The sequence below is a fragment of the Aedes aegypti genome, chromosome 2 (genome assembly GCF_002204515.2).
Source record: "Aedes aegypti strain LVP_AGWG chromosome 2, AaegL5.0 Primary Assembly, whole genome shotgun sequence".
NCBI classification, from domain to species: Eukaryota; Metazoa; Arthropoda; class Insecta; order Diptera; family Culicidae; genus Aedes; species Aedes aegypti.
The window spans coordinates 209,015,829-209,039,991 of record NC_035108.1 but is presented as its reverse complement, the minus strand read 5'-3'; the positions used below and the strand labels follow the sequence as shown (position 1 = coordinate 209,039,991).

Sequence of the window (24,163 nt, the reverse complement as noted above, 5' to 3'; positions counted from 1 at the left end):
AGCTGCTTTAAATTGTGTTTGGTGTTCAAAGCAGCTTTAAATTGTGCACATTTTTTGCTGAAGTCACCAAAGAGTTATTTCGATTATTCTTCAAGTTATTATCGATTTTCGTATAAAAACATATTATTTTCAAAATATTGTTAATTTCTTCCAACAAAAAACGTCCTCACATTTTTTTTAACCATAAACAGAGAAAAGGATTATCTTGCTAAAGGCGATAAAAGATTGAGACTCCGTTAGCGCTTTTCAGAGATATTGGCATTTGAAAACAACCATTTTTTTCGAAGAGAATCTCTGACAACTCTGCAACCTTAAGGCATAGAACAGTAGTTTCTTCGCCAAAATGTCGCATTCAAAAATTCTAAAAGTTTTTGCGAGAAGTTTTTGTTTTCTTTACTTTTGAGATTTTTAGCCCTAGGAACAAGCCTAGATCTCAGTATAAAAAGTTATAAAGAAAAAAATGATTTTTCAGAACCACCCCCTACCTATTTGTTGAAAAAATCATAACTAGTGCATCATAAAGGATAAAAATTTGGGTTCTGCAGCAAAATTGCTTCAAGTAGGTTGTTCTAAAACATTGTAGAACATTGTATAAGCATAAATGTGTCAGCACAAAAGTTTATAGTCCGATCTCGTAAACCATGTGGGCCACCCTAATTTTACATCACTGAAAAAAGTCTGATAGTTTAGGCGCAAACATATTAGTCTTTCTAGATATGGCTTTGGAACCCATGTGCATTGTGCATTGGTTATATTTACTTCTCTAATGAAGTAATAAAATAAAATCAACAATTGAATACGCAATTATGGACAACACCCTTCACATTGTTCAACTGAAATGGAACATTAAACTATAACCCGCTTGACGACCTGCTGTTTGCAAAATGGAGCGATTACACGTCTGTATCAGTCCAGATGCATTTTGCTGCACAGAGTTGTAAAATACTTATGTTGTGACGACGTAATACCTGTTCAATAAATCGATTGCATCTCACCTTATCTGTACTCATCGTGTGTGGCAAAAATGAATGGGAATCGAATCTACTTTATCTGATAAGCGTCCATCTCGCTGTTACTACAAAATCATTAAGTTAATCACGTGCGAGATAATAAGATCTCTATATACGTCAGGAAACGAGTTCAATGAATAAATTGCATCATGTTTTACCAGGATTCTAGGTATTTATGACAAAACTGCACGGAAGTTGCATCGAGGTGGCTTGATGTGGGGCTTCCACGCAAATACTCTGAAACGGATTATTTAATCACAAGTTGAAATTATTAATAGTGAACCGTTATCAATTTAATAATATGTTGTTTTGGGATGATTCCATGGAATCCCTTCGTCTAGCCATGATGACGCTATTCCCTCGCAACTTTGTCATATATGACGAGATAATTATAATAGTTACGAGATACAATCGATGCATTCATCTCAAACGAGATTCACTAATTAGTTCTGAAGCAATTATCATAAAATAATGCAATTCCTACTCGTTTCAACTCTATACGGTAAACATCGATGAACAATAAAATATATAGTTAAGTCTTCAAATGGAATCTTCATCATAATATATGACTACGAGCACACAAGACCAGTGTTGATAGACTCACACTCAAAATCTCAATCAAAACGCTCTCCCGTGAGAGCAAACTCATTAGAGATCTGCTTCGTAAAACTCACGCTTGAGATTTTGATGCAAAATCAACTCAAACCGTAAAAAGTGATTCAGTCGCAAAACCCGCCAAAAATTCGTGAACAGTGTTGTGAAAAACTCAATTTCTCACAACTCACGCATGAGATTTTTCATGCGTGAGTTGTCAATCACGCAACTCAGTAGTCAAAAAATCACGGATGAGTTGGCTCACCTTTTTGATTCATTGTCTCGTATTTCCACAGTCTACTCACACACGGCAATAATTTCTTGTTAGTCTGTTAAAATTATAGTAATCCTTTCTAACGTAAACAACAATATTCGGGTTTCACGAGTTTTGGCCGGGTTTTGCGACTGAATCATTTTTTACGGTTTGAGTTGATTGAGTTGATTTTGCATCAAAATCTCAAGCGTGAGATTTGCGAAGCAGATATCTAATGAGTTTGCTCTCTCGGGAGAGCGTATTGATTGACATTTGAGTGCGAGTCTATCAACACTGTTCGTGAAATCCGAATGTTGTTGTTTACGTTAGAAAGGATTACTATAATTTTACCAGACTTACAAGAAATTAATGCCGTGTGTGAGTAAACTGTGGATATACAAGACAATGTGTCGAAAAGGGGACCCAACTCATCCATGTTTTTTTGACTGCTGAGTTGCATGATTGACAACTCACGCATGAAAAATCTCAAGCGTGAGTTGTGAGAAATTGAGTTTTTCACAACACTGCACAAGACCAAGCTGAGGGTCGTAGTTTCGAATCCCACCGGTGGAGGAAAAGGAAATTTTCTCGACTTCCCAGGGCACCTGCCACATGATATACACGTGGTTAATCGGCAAAGGAACTGCCCATACTCGCATAACAGTCCCATCTTCTATGAGTTTTTCTATATGAATGGGACTGTTATGTGAGTATGGGCACGGAAGCTCTCAGTTAATAACGGAAATGCTCATAAGAATTGAGAAGCAGGCTCTGTCCTAGTTTGGACGTAACACCAGAAACAAGACACAAGAGCAAAATTGCTTAACATCATCTGGCATTGCATATTTTGTGACTGCGATGAACATGTTAGCGAACATGGTTAGCGCTTCTATATTAGTTCTGGATCAAGACATGTATTTCAGAATAACAATGTAGAAGATATTATACAATGATCGATTTCAGAGCTTTAACTGAATTTATTCTAATTTTATAGTTGGATTACTTCTGAGTTTAGTAATCATTCAACCATAACTGATTTAGGGTTGACTTTAAAAAAAAAACAGAAAAGTATCTATACCCATTTTTTAAACATTTTTAAGTGCAAGTTACATTTCATGTGGTATAACAATTTAATTTTTAATATATGAGTAGAAGCTTTTTGGATTTGAAAATTGTGTATATTTATTTTCAATATTTTTTTATTGGTCATCGTTGGAAAAGTAAGTGAGAGATTAATTATTGAGAATATGATGACCTGATTTTTGCACTGAAAGAGTTTCAATTCTCACATGTAACTCTTCATAAAATCATGAAAAGCTAACACATTCAATTCAATGCATTACAGCTAAAAGGATGTAAATAACAAAACCCTTGTTTAAACAAAATAAATAATTTGTTTTAAACTATTCAGAAAAGCAGTGTCTATATTTCGATTAGAGTAAGGTGGGATAAAAATTTGACCTTAGTGTAATATTCAATATTTTCAAGAAAACTGTAACAATTAAAAAGAAATAAATACCACACATAAAACCTTTATCATATTGGCTACAATTTTGCTGAACAAACTTGTGTTAAAATGTTTGCCTATTTTGTATTCCAACAGTTATAAAATTAATTGTCTTAAACGAACTTTTGGTTCGCTGACTAAAACACAAAATATCGATACTTTTATTACAGGCATACTTAATAACAATCAAAAATTTATGTTTGCAGAAAAATACCCACTGAATTAAAAAAAATGCCTAAAACAGTGCTAATTGTAATATTTCCAAAAAATGCAGTTTTTCGCAAAACTATGGCAAAATATGTAATTTTGTTGAGTTTTTTTTACGATCAGGCAATGTTTTTCCACGAGATAACATATGGATCGAGCTTTTGCTCCGCTGATTCGAACAATTGCCCCATTTTTGACCAGTTTCCAAACATTTAAGCAAAAAAAACTAATACACCTCAAAGCCTGCCTATGGCCAGGCTTAATAATACTCCTCAACATCACCAGAGTTCGGTGAAATACTCTAGAGCATCGTGCTGCTTTTGCCTCTTCGCGAGGAAGCGAAAAAATGCTAAGAAGAGAGGCAACGAAAAATGAGCGAGGAAGATGCAGCACAAAACACAACAGAGTGAAATTCCATCACTCACGAGGACTGTTTTTTTCGGGCGGCCTACTCAAGAGTTTTTAAGCCTTTATTACTGTTTATGAAAACGTTCAGCATGGCGAAATTTTTGTGTTCAGTAGGTTAGGCTTCACAATTGGCTTGTCAAAAATTTAGTAAAAAAAAAAACAATTCCCTGACATAATATTTGCAACATCGATTCGTGAGAGTGTAGTCATGATCTGGGGGATGCGGACTGGATAACAAAAAGCAGCTAGGCTGCTGTGTAGGGGCTCATTCACAAATTTCATAACGCTGAAGGGGTGGGTGTCTCCTTGATATTACGGCTCATACAAAACTTGTAGAACATCCATACGAAAAGCGTTACGAGGTGATGGGTGGGTGTCGAAAATGGTTATTTTTGGCGTTATGAAATATGTGAATGAACCCAAGCTCAAATTTTTATCAAAATGATCCGAGTATGCCTAGAAGTGTGCGGTTATTATTTCGAGACACTAAAAATATTATACATTTTATGTGACGCAGAAACAACCAACTTTTGAAGAAACGTTTTACTTAGTCTTATTGATGCGTAATATTTTCAGAACTTTTGTAAAATATATTTATATTAACATACGGCCTGAAACTGAATCATTGGACTTATTGCCCTCATCAAATTGCAGAAACTTAGTGTAAAGCATTTTAAGTGTGCACCATGAAAATGGTTTCCAACGATACAAGCAAACAAACAACGGTTAGCACTGGTGGAAAAATGTGTGTTCAAATTGAATGATCAAAATGTTCGAGACCGCACCCCTCAGGTCATGATATGAATCATCTTCAAAAATAATCACTTGCGGTCGGTGATGCGCTCTATGGATGGAGGGAAAATACGACTATTACTTAAAACTAGTTTTGCATTTTTGTCTGGCGATGTAAAGTTATTGGTAGAAGATTAAAAAATACGTCAACATTCATAATGTCGAAGCATTCAAAAATAAAAGAAATGACAAAAAGGAAAAAATGAAATTTTTAAATTATATTATTTCTTGTTTGGAAATTACATTAAAGTAACGCTAAAATTATATAAACGTGTTATCATAAGCATGAAACGAGCTCACCAGTTGGTAATCAATCCCCTGACACTCGCTCTAAACGAACTGGACACGATTTATTCTAATTTTGTCACTCTACCCAAAGGAGCATGCAACAGAACCAACGGATTAAACACAACTCAACAAAACGCACAAAAACGAAAAAAAAATCTGTAGCGACCCGAAAACAAATTATTTTGTTTGGGTTTTTCTCATTCATGAATGCCTCTTGGGACATTTCAAAAACTTATCCACGAAGTTCTACAGGAATTTAGAGAAACTTCAAGAACAGCTACCATTAGCTACTGTCTTTAAGAACCTGTGAAATGATTTTTGATCTTTAGGGAATTAGTAGACCTTTGCAGTAAACATTTACCAAGACCTCAGTGAAAGTTTTGCCAAGATACAGCAGATAATTAGCAAGAGCTTAGCTGTTGGATTTTCGGCAATCCGTTAACCGAGTTAGACTTCCAAATTTAAGTGTGTAAGATAATGATCTGGAAGTCACCTTTGATTGGTGATGGCGATCCATAATATATTCGCGATAGACCTGAATCCGTTCATGAGTCGATCAAAAACCACGTAATAATGTAGGGCAGGAGTGGGGTTGTCAGACATTTGAATTTTGAGAAATAAGAATTTGAATTTGAGGAAGAAATCCGAAAAAAGACCACGTCCCGAGCAGTCGAGAAAAAGCTCAGATATGGACATCTAAAAGTGACATTAACTTGATAAATATGAGAAACGAAACATCCAAAAAGATATATAAAGTTAGCATATCATATTAGGGTGGTTCAAAATATTGTTTTTGCATCATACCACTTATCCGGTTCTAATGCAGATTCTGAGTGTATTGTGATGAAAAAGTTAGTTATATTCATCAGCTACAACATTACCGAAGACCGTATTCAAACGTCTTAGTGACTAGTTATCGATTTATATCCAATAGTAAATTGTTCAACAGTGCTCATTTATCTTCTGAAAGGGCTTCATTATTCGGTAAATATTCTTACAATCACGTGATATTCATGACAAAAAAAAAATTACTGGTGGAATGATACACAATTTTTTGATTAACAACGCACCATAATTATGACACCATAATTGCCTATCTAAGAAGACTTGAACATGACACCATAATTGCCTATTAAGAAGACTTGAACTTGATTTAGTGCAGTCTTAGGAGTTTTATCGTTGTCTTTGTAAGACAAGCAAGATGAGGTTTTAAGTATAGGGCTTAAAATACATTACACAGCTCCTTCAATATATAATTAATTATCAACAAATTTGGCTGGTAAAAAAGTTTCAACAGAAGCACTCATAGGTATCTACAAAGTGTTTTTTTTTAAAGACTATTCAGCTCTTTTCAATGCTTTGTTAAATCTGTCAGGATTTAATGCATCTCTAATAAAACCTTAATAAAGAACATTTAAGATCAAAAAGCATCGATATTGTTACTTGGGATTTCTTTGCCAAAGTTGCCATTTCTGTATTCGTATATCCTGCGGAAGGTAGGATGATACTGTATGTCTAAGTAAGCAAGGAAATTTTTATTACGAAAAGTTAATCAGAACCCAGAGACTTTCAGCATGGCAGCAGACGTTACCACTAGGCTAAGAAGGGTTCACGTTTCTAGGCAGTTGTTATTGTAAAAATATTCAGCCTGTGAACCAAAAAAAAAACAATTATTTCAAAAATGTTGAAAATGAAGCACATAAAGGAGCTTATATAAGGATCGTCGGGAGCGAAGCGTATTACATAGACATCAAATAGTATGGTAAATTCGCAATCCACGGACTGAAGTTTTGAAATAGCATTTTTATCCACAAACATTGAAAAAGTTTCCACAACTAGGATTGTATTGCCTGAACCAGCCGGAAAATGGTTTGAAAATCCGGAAAGCAGTAGACACACATGTCAATTTGGACAAATTGAAATGCAAAATGTTCGTAGGCATCAACTATCAGCGATTTCTTCACCATCGCTTAGGTCTTAAACCTAGTTTTATCATATGGGTAAACGTGGCTTACGGCTTAAGAGAAGGTGAAGAAATCGGCCCTTAAACATCTAAGACCCGAAGCAGGGGTGAAGTTGTAGAAGATAGAGTGGGTCGTGATAATCTTCGATTTAAGGTTGGCTGACTGCACTGCAGGATTATTATTATATAGTTCACTAAAAAATGCCAGAACAGCAATAATAATATTGAATATCAGCAACAAAGTGGTAAATATTTTGCAAGTAAAACCTTAAAAAGCGGTCAACTTCCTTTCGTTGTACTAAAGCCGAAGTCCTTGACTAGGTGGTACTTTCCCAAATCGAAAAAGAGACTTTAACTAATCGGGTTAATCAACGAGCTGCCAAATAAACTAATAAAATATATTTACAGCTAATAACTGATAAATTATGTATTATTTTAGAAAGTGTGTTTTGCTTTTGTTTTTTGAAGTCCAATTAAAATATAGCCGTAGATATTGCAAGGAACGTAACTCGACTGAACAATATTAGACATTTTCAAAAGAAAAATTAAAAATAACACCTCAAAGCTGATATATACCATCTATACCCTTCCAGTTTTTATTTGCCACTTGATTGATTTTAGTGCTTGTTTAACCATGGTGTTTTTTTCATTTTTAAACGCTCACTTGCAGATCTTTATTGGTTTTGATGTTAATATTATTTTATTTTTCTTGGAATATTGAACAACAATTTTTATTTTTTTATTGCTATAATAAAAAAACATCTGAATAGTTATTGTTTTTTTAGCATTACATCCTCGCTAGGGCGAGAGCAGGCCAATGATCACTTCCACAGTTATTAACCCGTATAGGCCTGAGTGAAAGCAAAAATACTTAAACCCTTACCACTCAGCAAATACTTAACGGATTCAAATATTTTTTGTCAGTATACTGACCCACATATCTAGTTTCTAGAAGTGGTCGGAGGAACTTGGGAATACTCCTGTAGCCGGAATTATTGCGGTGGGTCACTGGGTCAAGTCGGGTAGAAAAAGGCGTTTTTTGGGACATGCCAAGTTATCTTAATTTATTTCCAATGGCAATAATTTTAATTTGCATAAATCATTAAGATCTGATATTAAACATTATAAATGAAGAGTATTATACCGTTTAGAATGTTCTGGGTGTGTCCATTCGGATGTAATGCTCTGAATAACCGGCTCTAGATTTGTAAGGTACTAAACCGTTTCAAATCTCTAATAATATAGGTCGAACATAATAGTTCAATAAAATGCGTTCCCATAAGCTTGTCACAGATGTTGAGATACAAATTATGCATTTTATCATAAATTTCAGGCATCTCGGGCACTCGGAAATGGTCATTTGTAGGATCAATCAAATGCAGTTGACATAATTATTCAATTTACTCGATTATCAGCAGGTTTACGTTGATGTGTTTTTCTTAAAACTCCTTGATATATTGGCCACATTATAGCCGATTCTAGAAATCATCTGTGACTTGAAATTTGCCTACCTCCAGGGGCACAGAAGCACAGAACCCTTGTCACCCAACCTAACCCAGCGAACCACCGCAATAACTCCGGCCACATGAACAATCTCGAGATCCTATGACCACTTTTAGAAACTAGATATGTGTACCAGTATACTGACAAAAAATAATTGAAATCCGTTAAGTATTCGCTGAGCGGTGAGAGTTTTATTAATTTTTCTTTCACTCAGGCCTATACGGATTAACTAAAAGCTTTCTTTGCCAAAGTTGCCATTTTCGCATTCGTATATCGTGTGGCAATCACGATTATAGGCTATGCCCAGGGAAGTCAAGAAAATTTCCATTACAAAAAGATCTCGGACCGACCGGGAAACGAACCGAGACACCTTCAGCATAGCTTTGCTTTGTAGCCGTGGATTTTAACCACTCGGCTAAGGAAGCATTCGAAGTAATCATTATTGTTGTCATTAACGTTGTTGCAATACTTTATGTATTGTTTTATTTCGTCGAACTGTTATAAGGCTGATAAACAACTTATATTCGAAAAATTTGGGCAAATTTTACATTATGAGACTCAAATATATTTAATCTTTTAGAATATTTCTCAACAAATCTGATAAAACATATGGTTGTTGACATTGTCCACAAAAAGAGCAATAAGAAAACCCGTATGTTATGGAACACTAGGAACCTACCTACCATACCTCGGAAATATAATGTATCAATTTATAACAATCCGAAAAAAAAAGAACAGATGAGGCTTTCATTCATGAATTAATTTTAATATCAAGATAAAGGCTATAATTTTGCAACACTAGATAAATAACACTGATACAATTCAAAATTGTAGTTATGATTTAGTTGACTAAAAGCCAATGAAAGCGATTGAAAATTCTTGCATTACACTGTGGTCGTTGCATCAGTATCGGAAAACAAGTGTCCCAAAATTGTTTGCAAAAAACCTTTACCATTGTAGTTTTGACGCGGTTTGTAAAAATTGTTGTTAGAATCTTTTAATATTATTTGATACATAAATCTTATGATTATATCAATTGTACGATCACATTGATATCACTGGAATTTAACACTATCTGAATTATAATGTTTGTCCAAATAAAATTGCCTGAGAAGTTTTTGCCTGTACAGAATTTTCCTGTGCTTCCGCCATTTTGATTACATAATCGACAACGGACTCAAGCTGTTACGTAACACACTTACCTTTAGCTGTGAGTTTGGCCGTCTTGTCAGACAGCTTATACTTGTCCACGTTTATCGACGTCATTTTGATCTATCGAATCGGGAAAAATTGTATTTAAATCGATTAGAAACATGGCTTTCCAAATTCGGATTGATATCCGTAACTTTTACCTTTTTATTGCACTCCTCCGGATCAGCTAATATATGTGGTCACTGTAGATAGAATTTGGGTAAACTTGCAACTACAACCGTTACGTAACAACCTTAACACATTAAATCCGATAAAATTGGCTATTTATCACAATAATTGATTAATTGATTCAATGCAAATTCGTTTCCGGTTGCGTTTTCTTCGAATCCACCAACGATTAGATTAGATCCCTTCTTTACCAATTTCCAATCTTAGAATTTTCACCAGTGCACACACGGTATCCGGACGGACAGTGCAAACAAAGATCGCTCGATGCAGTAAACCGTGCTGTCTGACGTTCTCACTAGCTATGCGAAAAAGCTGAGGATTCCAGAGCAGCAAAGCTTTGGCTCCCTCATTACCGCCACGAAGAGGGAAAATCGTATCATTCAGAACGAGCACACAGCATCCAACCCAGCACGAAGAACGACGAAGAGCTTGCAGATGGTCGTTCGTATATGTGTAGCATCCTGCCAGGGAGACCACATGATAGGGAAGTTATTACGTCATTGATGGAGCTCTAAGTATAGTCAGGCATCCTATAAGAAGTTTCCACCCACTTAACGCCCACTGAAACTTCTCAGTTGTCATCTGATCGATTCGTGTAGGTATAATAAGTTCATATTATGCCTCCGCTACTTATAAATATTCAGCTCCATCTCATTCAAAACTGCTGATAAATTGCTGTGCAAGGAAAGTGGGTGGCAGCGTCTAATAGGAGACCAAACTGTACTTGATTTTCCTTTAGAGCAGTGTCAGGTTGAAAATCCTTCTGAAGGACACGGCGAAGAGCGCAAGGACGAAAATTCTGGTGGGTGGCGATGGGTGTAGAATGGAAACGCGGAAAATGGAAACGTCGAAGGGCGCCATCATGCAGAGGCGGGGCTTATGCGGTTGTATGAATTAAGGGGAATTTCGCTGAATATTTTATATATTTGGCGTCCTGGGTTTTGGGGTAGGATTTGCGTGGGAGGATTGTGGGGGACTCAACCATTTGAGAAAAGCGAAACCTGGCGAAAACTTTTTGCAGCATTTATTTATTTTGTTTTTGCGTGGGTAGATTTTCCTATCAAACATGGAAAGAAAAGAAAGTTATGCTTGCAAATAATACTAGAAGCTTTGAGTGCTGCAAAATTCCAGGCTTCTTCAAAAAAAAAAAAAAAACATCTGACATCTACACTTTTATGTTGACGTTATCGGTTTGTTTTGATAGCCCACGAGATTTGCAATGCTTCCATTTTCTTCATACCTTTAAGTTCTTACAAATATTTTAAGTGAGTTGTGACACTTTTGATTGTAAATTTTAGCTGGAGTTTGCTGGGATAAATATGCATTTGAAGTCACTGTTGGCTTTAAGTGTTCGGAATAAGAGTCAAAACGGTATGCTTTGTTCAGACTAGAACTGATATTACGTAATATAGGCTAACTCGATATCAAATGGTTGGTGTTCAGGATTCAGACAGACTAGGGTGGATGTACCAATAGTGGAGATGCTAAGTACGATTGAACTTCATTTCTTCTTCTTTTTTTCTTCTTCTAGGAATTACGTCCCCACTGGGACAGAGCCTGCCTTCTCAGCTTATTTGTTTTTCTGGCTCTACGTCCTTCATCATGTCTTGATGTCCTACGCCACAATGTTACGCCAACTAACTCGGTCCATGGCTGCTAACCTCCAATATCTCGATCGCCCCAAACTTCCAAGGTCCTGCTTCACTTGGTCAAACCACCTAGCTCGTTGTCTTGTACCGGCCGGATTTGAGATGAACACCATTTTTGCGGGATTGTTGTCCGGCATTCTCACAACGTGTCCCGCCCATCGTACCCATCCAGCTTTGGCGACTTTCTGGATATGCCGCGGGATTCTGGACTGCCGCAACATAAAGATTTGATCTGTCGTCGATCGCCCGTCCACAAAACCGGCTTGATAACTTCCCACAAATCTGCTTGTCAGTGGCGATAGACGCTGTCTTGATCTTCCTCCGCCTCCTGCTGTCTTCCTCCTCTGCGCCGTTTAGGTGTTCATCGTAGTGCTGCTTCCACCTTTTAATCACCTCACGTTCGTCCGTCAAGATACCTCCATCCTTATCCCGGCACATTTCGGCTCGCGGTACAAAGCCTTTGCGGGATGCATTGAGTTTCTTGTAGAACTTACGAGTTTCTTGAGAACGATACAGCTGCTCCATCTCTTCGCTCTCCAACTCCTCCAGGCGGCGCTTTTTATCCCGGAAAAGATGGGTTTGCTGTCTTCTCTTCTGTTTGTATCGTTCCACGTTTTTACGGGTGCCTTGCTGCAGCACAGGGCACAATGGTCGGGCTCCATATGAAGGAGCGGCCAAAACTACCAAAACACTTTTTTGAGATTTTTATGGTTTTTATCATTTTAAAATATACCTCATGTATTATATTATTATGATTCCCAATTGAAATTGAACTAAAATTTGAATTTCTTTGACTTTCATGACGTCAAACTGAGTGAAGTCAAAAAATTGAAAAATGTATCAATAAAATAGAGTACAAAATTCATATTTAAGAAATGTAATATTTTCCCAAAGTTACGCACTATCTGAAAGCTTATGGTTCAACACTTTTATCGAGCATAAGGATGGAAAAAAATATTTTGTTGAAGATTTAATACTGTTCAATATTACACTTTAGTAATTTTGATGATTTTGAACATGAAAAACAACTCTTGTCGCGTCATGTCGCCGCCATTTCGAATATTGCACTTTAAAATGCATCCTTAGATCTTACAAAAAACGTTTAAATTTTTTGCAGAAATTTGCTGATTTGCAAGTTAGAGCTATTTAAATAATTCAATATTTTCATACATTTTGACGATATTTTTCATACAAAGTTGATAAAAAATATATTTAACCACTCTTCATACATATTTTGATCAAACTCGTTAAAATACAAACAAACAGTGTGATTTCAGCCAAATTTGATTGCATTTCTAATAAAAAAAACTTTTTAAAAATAAGTTACGTAATGTGTGAATAACCCCTTATGAAACAATAAAAATGCCAAATAACATATTCAGATTACATATTTCATCGATTAAGGTGATAAAACTAGTTTTGGCCAAACTTCTTATTTTTCCGACCATTGTGCAGGGATTGAATCCTGAGAAAATTGAGAGAATCTCTCACGTATCGCTCTCTGTAACTATCATAACATGCTGCACATTATGAGAGACTGTTTATCGTATACTGCTACAACTTTGATCAGATTGAGGGATAGTAGTGCATGATAAAACCCCTCTAAACATGATCCAAGCCTGGGGGACACTATTGCTATCGGAAGCTCGGCGATTGTATATCGTGCCAGTAAAGAAAAACACCTATCCCCAACGGTAAACAAGCGATAAAAATGGATTTTATCATCGCTCTCTCTCTCTTTGGGGCTCTCGCTCGCTGCTTCCATTTATCAGACTTGTTACACCTTGCGATACAATGACGATCGTGGACCGCAACAGATGGGATGTTTTTCTTTACTTGCTTTGATCGTTCTTCATACTCAAATGAGAGCAAATTCTGCAATGCCTGCTGCAGCATCATCGCCAGCACTGCATTCTTCTCGTTCAAAACCGTCTGACACTCCTCGTCAAACCAACCGTTCCGTCGATTTCCTTCCACGAACCCCATGGCACCTTCCGCTGCGTTGTTAATGGCTGCTTTGAGACTACTCTAGCAATCCTCAAGAGGGGCTTCGGTGAGCTCTCCCTCTTCCGGCAACGCTGCTTTAAGGCTTCGCGCGTAATCAGTTAAGACTTCGGGTAGCTTGAGTCGTTCTAGATTGTACCGTGGCGGGCGTCGGTACCGAATGTTGTTCACAACGGAGAGTCGTTGGCGCACTTTAACCGTCACAAGGTAGTGGTCCGAATCGATGTTTGCGCCGCGATAGGTTCTGACGTCGATAATGTCCGAGAAGTGTCTTCCATAAATCAAAATGTGGTCGATTTGCGATTCAGTCTGTTGGGGTGTTCTCCAGGTATACCGATACGGGAGGCTGTGCTGAAAGTAGGTACTACGTATGGCCATGTTTTTGGAGGCGACGAAATCAATCAGTCTAAGGCCGTTTTCGTTCGTAAGATGGTGAGCGCTGGACTTCCCTATAATCGGTCTAAATTCCTCCTCCTGGCCAACCTGAGTGTTGAGATCTCCGATAACGATTTTGACATCATGGCTTGGGCAGCCGTCGTATTCACGTTCCAGCTGCGCGTAGAAAGCGTTCTTATCGCCATCGTCACTTGCGGGGTGAGGGTTTCTTCTTCTTCTTCTTCTTGGCATTAACGTCCTCACTGGGACAGAGCCTGCTTCTCAGCTTAGTGTTCAATGAGCACTTCCACAGCTATTAACTCAACGGAATCAACGGCGTCCTGCATACTGGTGGAACGACAGACTCAGCATCCTTCGCGCAGCCTGCTTAAGAGCCAGAAGAAGCGTGCAGAGAGCTAGATCCGATGCCAGCATGGAAGAACGTAAAGTGACCTACGGACTGGCCAGAGCCGCGTTCAAACGGGAAATAGCGACGAGTAAAACGAACTGCTACAAGGAGTTGTGCCGGGAAGCTGACCCAAATCCCTGGGGCAATGCCTATTGGGTAGTGATGGCGAAGATCAAGGGCCCAGTTACCCCAGCTGAAATGTGTCCCGACAAACTGAAGGCGATAGTGAACGGGCTCTTTCCTATACATGCTCCAACCCGTGGCCACCCACACCGAACGCTGACGTAGAGGAAGAAAATGCCGGTATACAAGTGTCTATCGCCGAGCTGATAACGGTTGCGGAAGGATTGAAGCTGAACAAAGCTCCCGGACCAGATGGTATCCCTAATGTAGCGCTAAGGGCAGCAATCTTGGCGTTCCCAGACATATTCAGGACAGCGTTGCAACAGTGTCTAGCGGAAGGCTGCTTCCCAGACAGATGGAAGGTGCAGAAGCTGGTGTTACTGCCAAAACCGGGAAAACCGCCAGCAGATCCGGCCTCATATAGACCAATATGCTTGCTGGATATTCTTGGCAAACTTCTGGAGAAGGTCATCCTCGGCAGGCTGACGATCTACACGGAAGGCAAGATCAGATTGTCGAAAAGGCAATTCGGATTCCGTAAAAAAGACTTTGACGGTGGATGCTATTCGGCCAGTCATCGCGTGCGCGGAGAAAGCGTCCAAGCAGAAGAGGAGAGCCCAGACAACCAGAAATCGCATGAAAGTTCACGTTACAACTCGTTTATTCATACTAATTACATCAAACCCGCAAAACACCGTGGATAAACTCGTCAGTTTGATGAGTTTCCTCGCATAAAACACTTTTTTTCTGAGTTCATTTATACATTTTGTTTTGTCTCGTACACTCGTACAAAGTAAGTCGCATCAATCCGTAGCAGCTGTCAAATCAACTTTTGTTATCATCAGAGTTGCTCGCTGTCACTATCAACGCTTCAAATTTGCTGATTTGTACAGGCCGACTGCGATACAATTCGGATCAATCTATATCACATCAACATCATGCTGTCTACTCCATCACAAGTGCATTGATGGCGATAGACTATGGGTATCACTGATGGGTTATGTTCAGCCTTAAATTAAGCAGTTTAAATGGCAAGTTATCAGTACGATATTTTTGACAGTGTTGCAGATAGAATGAAACTATTTGTTGGTCACTGAAGATCAGTAATCGCATGGATAATTACCACGTGGTCACTCATTCCGCAGTGATTATGATCTAGAGTGCGATGTCACATCACTGCTATTGGTTGTCAAATCAAAGTGATATTGATAGCTCGCAAGTGATAGTGATAGTTTTAGACCATCAGCCATCAGCTGATATGATTGATATTAAGCAACTCTGGTTATCATAAGTTAAGTCGCATAAGATCACAGGTTGGTTCGGTAGAATATTTATACACTCGCATTGTATGTTATTATTCATCACATAATACATGCACGCATATCGCCTCCACTTTTGTACGTAGAAGGCCTTTTCGCGACATCTTATAAGTGAAATTTTGCACATATAAAGCCTCCAGGTGATTTCGTTATACGTAAATTTTGGTTGTCTGGGAGGCAATCGATACTGCGCAGTGGTAACAATAGATGTCAAGAACGCGTTCAACAGTGCCATTTGGGAGGCTATCGCCGCAGCCCTACACAGAATGTGGGTTCCCGGGTATCTGTGTAAAGTTCTGCAAAGTTACTTTCAGAACCGGGTACTGGTCTACGACACAAACCAGGGACGGATGTCAATTGAAGTCACGGCGGGAGTTCCACAGGGATCCATACTTAGTCCAACATTGTGGAACATGATGTATGATGAAGTGCTAACCTTGTCACTGCCGAATAGAGTCGAGATCCCCAGACAACCAAAATGTACGCATAACGAAATCACCTGGAGGCTTTGTATGTGCAAAATTTCACTTATAAGATGTCGCGAAACGGCTTTCTACGTACAAAAGTGGAGGTGATATGCGTGCATATATTATGTGATGAATAATAACATACAATGCAAGTGTTTAAATATTCCACCGAACTAACCTGTGATCTTATGCGACTTAACTTATGATAACAAATGTTGATTTGACAGCTGCTACGAATTGATTCGACTTACTTTGTACGAGTGTACGAGGCGAAACAAAATGTGCAAATGAACTCAGAAAAGAAGTGTTTTATGCGAGGAAACTCATCAATTTGACGAGTTTATCCACGGTGTTTTGCGAGTTTGATATAATTAGTATGAATAAACGAGTTATAACGTGAACTTTCATGCGATTTCTGGTTGTCTGGGTCGTCGGGTTCGCAGATGACGTCGTTCTTGCGATAACTGGTGAGACTGCTGAGGAGGTGCAGATGCTGTCGGCGGAATCGCTAGACACCAATCGTGGATGACTGGAGTCAAGTTGCAGTTGGCTCATCATAAAACGGAGGTGGTGCTGGTCAGCAACTGCAAGGCGGTTCAGCAGTTGGAGATCAACGTCGGAGGGCACGCAATCCCATCGAAGCGCTTTTTAAAGCATCTCGGAGTAATGGTCGACGACAGGCTAAACTTCAACAGCCACGTAGACTATGCCTGCGAAAAGGCAGCGAAAGCTGCTAACACCGATCATGCTTCTTGGTAACCGAGATAAGCTGGCAAGTACGTTCCGGCTCATGGCTATACGGGTGGCGAGTGCCTACCGTACTAGTGTGCGTTATCGCCGGAATGATCCCCATCTGCATCACTCTGGCTGAGGACATCGCATGTTACCAGCAAAGGGACACTAGGAATGTGAGGAATACCATTAGATTGGAAACAATGGCCAGGTGGCAGCAGGAGTGGAATAACTCGGGGAAAGGAAGGTGGACCCACAGGCTCATTCCTAACGTGTCAGTGTGGACGACCAGAAAGCATGGAGAAGTCAACTCCTTTCTGACCCAGTTTCTGTCAGGCCATGGATGCTTCCGGAAATATCTGCACAGATTCGGACACGCAGAATCTCCACATTGTCCGGCCTATCCAAATATCGAGGAGACACCGGAGCATGTAATATTCGACTGCCCTCGATTCAGGGATGTACGAAGCGAGATGATGCCAGAAACCGCAAGCGTCCTAAATCCGGACAACATCGTGCAGAACATGTGCCAGCATGAAAGCACCTGGAATGCGGTGAACAGGGAAATAACGGCGATTATGACGTTGCTGCAAAGGAGATGGCGTGAAGACCAGAGAGCTCCGGGTCGCGATCGGAGTAAGCTAGATCCTCCGTCGGGGACTAGACCGAGTAGAGCGGGCGTAGCGTAGTATCGGTTAATATTCGTCGGGCGCCTGCAAACCGGAAGCCATCCTCCAACCGGAATTGTAGAACCGACCCTGGCACTTGGCCGACCAACGTCGAGTCGGAGTAGGCTAAGTCCACCGCCGGGGTCTAGCTGAGTATTTCGCGAAATAGCACCGGCAAATGGTCGTCGGGGCGCCTGTGAACCGGAAGTTTCCCTCCACTGGAATCGCAGGATCGACCTCGGCATCTGCCCAGCCAGCTTCGGAGTAGGCTAAGTCCACCGCCGGGGACTAGTTGAGTAGATCGCGTTGTTGCACCGGCAAATGATCGTCGGGGTGCCTGTGAACCAGAAGCTTCCCACCACCGGAATCGCAGGACTGACCTCGGCATCTTCCCGGATAGCATCGGTTCGGGAGATCTTCTGCCGCCGAGGAAATCATCGTCGGAGTAAGATAGATCCACCGCCGGGGACTACTCTGAGTAGTACGTAGCGTATCACCGGCTTGAGTCGTCGGTGCGCCAGTGAACCGGAAGCCATCCTCCAACCGGAATCGCTGGACCAACTTCGGCACTTCACCGGCCAGTATCGAAGCATGAGGAAGCGCGTAGCCGGAGTAGGCTAGCTCCACCGTCGGGGACTAGGCCGAGTAGCATCGATCGTCACAAATCAGTTTTGGGTCGTCTGGGCGCCAGTGAACCGGAAGTCATCCTCCAACCGGAAACGCTGGACCGACTCCGGCATCCAACTGATCAACCAGGAGAGCTCGAACAGCAGCAGCGGAGAACGAGTCGTCGTAGAGCAACGAAGTGCACATGAGCGTCCTGAAAAGGTTCAATACGGCTCTGACGCGAGGCCAGCCCAAGGGAAGTATGCGTCGTCGCACAGAAAGCTGTCCAAAACCCGCCCGGCGAAATCTTCAACCGCCAATTGGGCAAAGCGAGTAGTCGCAGAGACACCGTACAAATGTTGTATTGATCTGCGTTGTTGACGACTGTTATTAACTGAGAGCTTTTTTTGCCAAAGTTGCCATTTTCGCATTCGTATATCGTGTGGCAGGTACGATAATACTCTATGCCCTGGGAAGTCAAGGAAATTTCCATTACGAAAAGATCCTGGACCGACTGAGAATCGAACCCAGATACCTTCAGCATGGCATTGCTTTGTAGCCGCGGACTCTAACCATTCGGCTAAGGAAGGCCCCGTATTGAACTTCATTTAACCGCCTAAATTCAAGAAGCGCTATCAATGTACTTGTTAATTTTGTAACGGGAAGTAACGACCATTGACTTAATGAGTAAAATGATTTCATCGCAGTAATCCAAGGCATTTCAGTGAAAAATAATACCTCCACTATTAGTACACTGTTCCTTTAGTTGTGGTATATTTTTAATTTGTGTCCCTATATGGGATCCTCCACTATAGGAACGCTTTACCGCAACTATTGGTGCAAATATGAAAAGTTTTAGCAATTTTAGTGATATTTCATCAGTTTTAAAGCAATTTGAACGCTCTTTTCAACTATTCCGTGTATCAACAAGCCAATACGTCGATTGGAAGTGTTAGTTGTGTGGCTAATGTAATAAAATCAGTGAAAACGGCACTGAAAAGGAACACCCACAACTAAGGGAACAAGTACCCTAGACGATACCGTTTTCATAGAATTGGCGGACGCTTCGAAAACAGACACCTTGCACATTGTCTTATATTTTGTAATGTTTTAGTAAGTGTAACTGTAATATTATTTCATAGGTCGATTTTTTTTATTTTTAAAGTTCATTGCAAATATGAATTCATCGTATTAGGCTTCAAAAAATAAAAACAAAAATTATTTGCGTGTCAAGCCCAGAGTTTTGATAGCCAGTGTTTTGTTTCCGAAAAAAGTGATAAATATAACGAGAAAAGTGTATTTTCATCATAACCTAGTGAAATTTACTGGATAAAAGCGATAAAATTCCATTATTTTTAGTTAAATGCCAGTGTCCGGAATACGAAGCATGATTATCAGCTGTTTCAAAACCCGGACATCCGTGATTGTGGAATAAAATGTGCCTTAATATATAACAAAATGATCAAAACATAGCTATTTGATGGTCACAGAAGTGTTTCCTAGAACTTCCAAGAGAAAAACTCAGGCGTTGCCTTTCGTTTTAATTATATTTATTCGATATATATGACCACAAATATGACCTGTTAAATTATAGATGATGCATGTCGTGATATCAAGGCCGGTGGCAATAGATGGGAGTTGTGTAGGTTACCATTATCTTAAGGTGAAAATGAATCGAAGCCAAACTTCAAATTTTCAAGAGCACAAATCTGGAGAATCAAGCATCCGTTTAAGCTGAAAACTTAATCGATTGGTCACCACCAGCGAGTGACCAATCGATTAAATTTTCAGCTTAAGGCCGCACGGGACGTCATTATAATCATCCTATCCATTTGAAAAAGCAGATCTCAAGTACCACTCCATATATGGTTGTGAAAAATTTATCACTATATTCTATATATGTGGTGCACAATCGATTAAATTTTCAGCTTCATCGGTTCACTAAAACTCGAGATTTGCTTCGGCAAAGTTTTGATGATAATAGAGACAAAAGATAGGGAAAATAACACGGTCTCCCGTGTCCCCTTAAACGGATGTTTGGTTCTCCAGATTTGTGCTCTTGAAAATTTGAAGTTTGGCTTCGATTCATCTTCACCTTCACTCTTTCGTGAAATTTGTAAACAACAAGGCAAAATCCCATACAAAATCAAAACAGTGCAGAGGCCTATTGATAATTTCAGAAAAACGTATCCCAGGCATTTGAAATATCAAAATATTTGCATTGTTTGCTGTATAAATAGTACTTATATATTTGATGATACATCTGTATGAAACTGTAATGATCGGGAACCAGACTTTCGGAGAATAATACTGAGTGTTTCAAGATGTTTATAGTTAGCTATCTGAACGTAGAAAGACTTCATCTACGTGTTTATTTTCAGTTTTAAATCGTTTGATGGCGTTACACGCATTACATGTGATTTGAGTGAGATCGAACCTTTGTTCGCCATCTCTGTCATTGGACAGGGATACCACAGCTCTTCCTCCTTAAGAACTAAAATACACTTAAAATGAAATCTTAGCTTCTTCTTCTTATATAATAATCACCAATTCAGAATTCGATGTTTGAGTGTACCATTCAATATAATTCGACTGAATTTTTGATTCAATTAACTTCGAAAGAACATTTGTTCTAAAATACATGTAACAAATTCAGTTATAAACATAGTCTTTGTCAAAATTTTCCTTCCGCACTCTTTTGGATCTCCGAGGTTCCGTCGATACTATTTCGGAAGATAACACACTTTTACGTTTTCTTCTCGGCTGCTCAGCGGCTGCAGGACTTCTCCTGGCACCCCCCGAACTGCCATCTCGATGATTCATTGGGCTTCGTGTCCTTTCGATCGACGTAGTTATCATTGGCCGGATAGGAGATTCCGAACGTTTCGGTAATCTAAGTTGGTTTCGATGTAGCGTAGTTGGCACGCTTCCAATCATAATCTGGAATGTATTTTTAGAGAATCTTTTAACAAAATGTCCTTTGATCCATCTTGCTGGAACATGGGGGTTATGATTCTTGCACCATACTTCCTCTCCCTCCATTAGATTGTTAATGGGATCGTTTGCCAAATCAGCATTAAAATTAGAAATTAGACAGTTATCATTAGTTATAGCGTGTGGTTGGGACATTTGTCGCTTGTAATGTTTCTTAGGATTAATTAGGTCAATAAGTTGTTTAGGTACAAACGAGAAAATATTTTCTGATGGAAAACGTCCATCCTCCGTCAAGCAATTGTTTCTATAATTGAACAAAAATAAATTTATCTGATCCCCCAGATCCATATCTAAATAATCCTTATCCAATAGGAATTTTTTTAAAACGTCTTTAACTGTTCTGACCAGTCTTTCAGCTTGCCCGTTGCTAGCAGGGTTGTATGGAGGACTTTTCAACACCACTATTCCCTGCCTTTCTAGAAATTGTACAAAATTAATAGAATTGAATGGGGGACCATTGTCCGATACCAAAACATCTGGCAAACCGTACCGCGCAAAAAATTCAACTAAAACTTTCAAGACTCTTCCAGCATCCGTGCCTTTGTTCATCTTTTCCACTTCTAGCCATTTGGAAAAGCTGTCAACTATCAACAAGAACGTTTCATGCTGAAAGTAAAAAAAATCAAGATGGATTCTACTGAACGGTCTTAAGGTAGGGGTCCATTGAAATGTAGCTTTAGGTTTCATATTTGCTGCCATACCATTACAAGCATCACATTTACTTACTAAATTTTCTATGTCTTTGTTGATTCCATACCAATATACTGTACGTCTTGCCAGCTGCTTCATCTTGACAGTTCCAGAATGATTTGCATGCAACAGTTTCAAAATTTCACTGTGCATTTGTTGTGGTACTATTACCCTATCCTGATACAATAGACACTCATCAACAATTTCTAGCTCTTGTTGATTTGAATGAACATCTATGAACTGTTTTTCTAATCTCTTTGGCCAGCCATTTTTCAAATAGTAAATTATATTTTGCAGATACTTATCAACCTTTGTCAACTCTGCTATTTTCTTATGATCCATAGGTAGTTCCTTACCAAAATTAATGCTTCTCACAACATCGGTGTCATATTCTGCCGGAACACTCTGTTCTAAAGGAAATCTGGAGCAAAAATCTGCATTTCCCATTTTAGCCGATGGCCTGTATACAATATCATAATCATAAATTGACAATTCAAGTATGTATCTTTGAATCCTAGTAACAAATATTGAGTGTTTTCCAGATTTACCGAAAATTCCCACTAAGGGCTTATGGTCCGTATAAACAGTAAAGTGCTGGCCATATAAATATTTATGAAATTTCTTTATGGTGCAAACAAGAGCTAAAGCTTCAAGATGGAGAATAGGATACGATTTTTGTGCGTCATTCAACGTAAAAGATGTAAAACATATGGGCTTTTCTATGCCCTGGACCACATGTGCAATAACTCCTCCAAGGCCATATCCTGATGCATCGGCCACAACAATTATTGCCTTTTTAGGATCGTAAAACTCTAGAAATTGTGTATTCAATAATGCAGTTTTTGCTTCTTCAAATGCTTTTTCGCAATTTTCATCCCAAATAAATTTCACATCATTCTTTAGAAGTTTATACAAAAGGTAGAGCTTTGACGACAAGTGCGGAATGAATTTGTTGTAATAGTTTATTAAACCCAAAAACGATTTTAATTCCGTAACGTTTCTCGGCACTTTTGCCTTTTGAATGGTAGAAATTTTCTCCTCACACGGTAACAAACCTTTTTCGCTTATGATGTGCCCCAAATAGGGTAATTGTGAAACGAAAAATTTGCACTTTTCCCAGTTAATTTTTATATTTGCATTTGCTAATATATTCAGTACCATCAATAATCGATCTTTGCATTCATTTAAATTTCTACCAGCTATAAGAACGTCATCGAGATAAACATACACGTATTCAATGCCCTCCAAAACTTTGTCCATAATTTGTTGGAATATAGATGCACTCGATGTTGCTCCTTGAGGCAGTCTATTATAAGTATAAAGCCCTTTAATTGTATTAATGACCATGAAACGCTTTGACTTTTCTGTTAACTCTAGCTGGGTGTAAGCGCCCTCCAAATCTAGAGCACAGAATACTTTGCATCCCGCTAAACCAGCGAAAAGGTCTTGAGCAACTGGCAAAGGGTAAGTATTAGGGATAATAACCTTATTAATGGACACTTTGCAATCAATGACCAATCTTATTTCGTTGTTCTTTTTAATGACAATAATCACCGGAGATGCCCATAGGCTAGTTTCAATAGGAGTAATTACTTTTTCCTTTTCCAAACGTTCCAAATAGTTTATAACTTTATCTTTTAAGCGGTAGGGAACATCATACGCTTTTTTGAAAATGGGTTCATCTGATTTCATCACTAAATCCGCTTGGAATCCCTTAATAGGAGTAGAAAAATCTTTCAAAAAAACATTAGGAAATTTCTCCTTGATCTCCATCGCTTCCCTTTCAGTTTCCGTCGTCATGTTATTTACAGTTAAGGAATTTGAGAAAAATTGTCTCCACTCTTTGAAAAAAACATCTAACCAAGTTCGTCCCATTAGTGGAAAAAAGTCATTACTACAATTAAGTACTAATAATTGTAGTTGAGCTTTCACACATTTAAATTCAACTGAAACATTTGCTTCCCCTTCAACTTTCAGCTTTTCACCATTGACAACTATCAACTGTTTATCATACTTGGATAAAGGATTTTTGAAATGAGTAAAATATTTGTCCTTACTCATAACTGTCACAGAAGAACCACAATCAATTTCCATAACTAAGTTTTTATTTTCTATTGTTACTTCAACCAAGCATGGATCGTTAATTTTGTTAATTGAGGACACCATCATGCATTGTAAATCACCTGAGTTATTTTCCTCGTCATCAGACTCGTCCGTTCGCA

The 24,163-nt window shown here is 39.0% G+C and overlaps 1 protein-coding gene and 1 long non-coding RNA gene across 2 annotated transcripts in view; both read right to left on the bottom strand.

Moving 5' to 3' along the window:
- The window catches only part of LOC5575655 (glutamate decarboxylase), a 72,633-nt gene extending 62,400 nt beyond the window's left edge, over positions 1 to 10,233 (bottom strand). Inside the window, exons 1-2 of the mRNA XM_001655751.2 lie at positions 9,878 to 10,233; positions 9,728 to 9,797 (exon numbers count right to left, since the gene is read on the bottom strand). Coding sequence (XP_001655801.1) covers positions 9,728 to 9,791 — 64 coding nt within the window. The 5' untranslated portion in view covers positions 9,792 to 9,797; positions 9,878 to 10,233. The remainder of the gene's footprint in view (positions 1 to 9,727; positions 9,798 to 9,877) is intronic.
- Positions 10,234 to 20,641: 10,408 nt separating this feature from the next.
- Positions 20,642 to 24,163, bottom strand: LOC110675525. Its single transcript, XR_002499573.1, has 2 exons — positions 24,125 to 24,163; positions 20,642 to 21,197 (listed from the first exon to the last, which is right to left on the bottom strand). It is a non-coding gene; the product is annotated as an uncharacterized LOC110675525 (long non-coding RNA).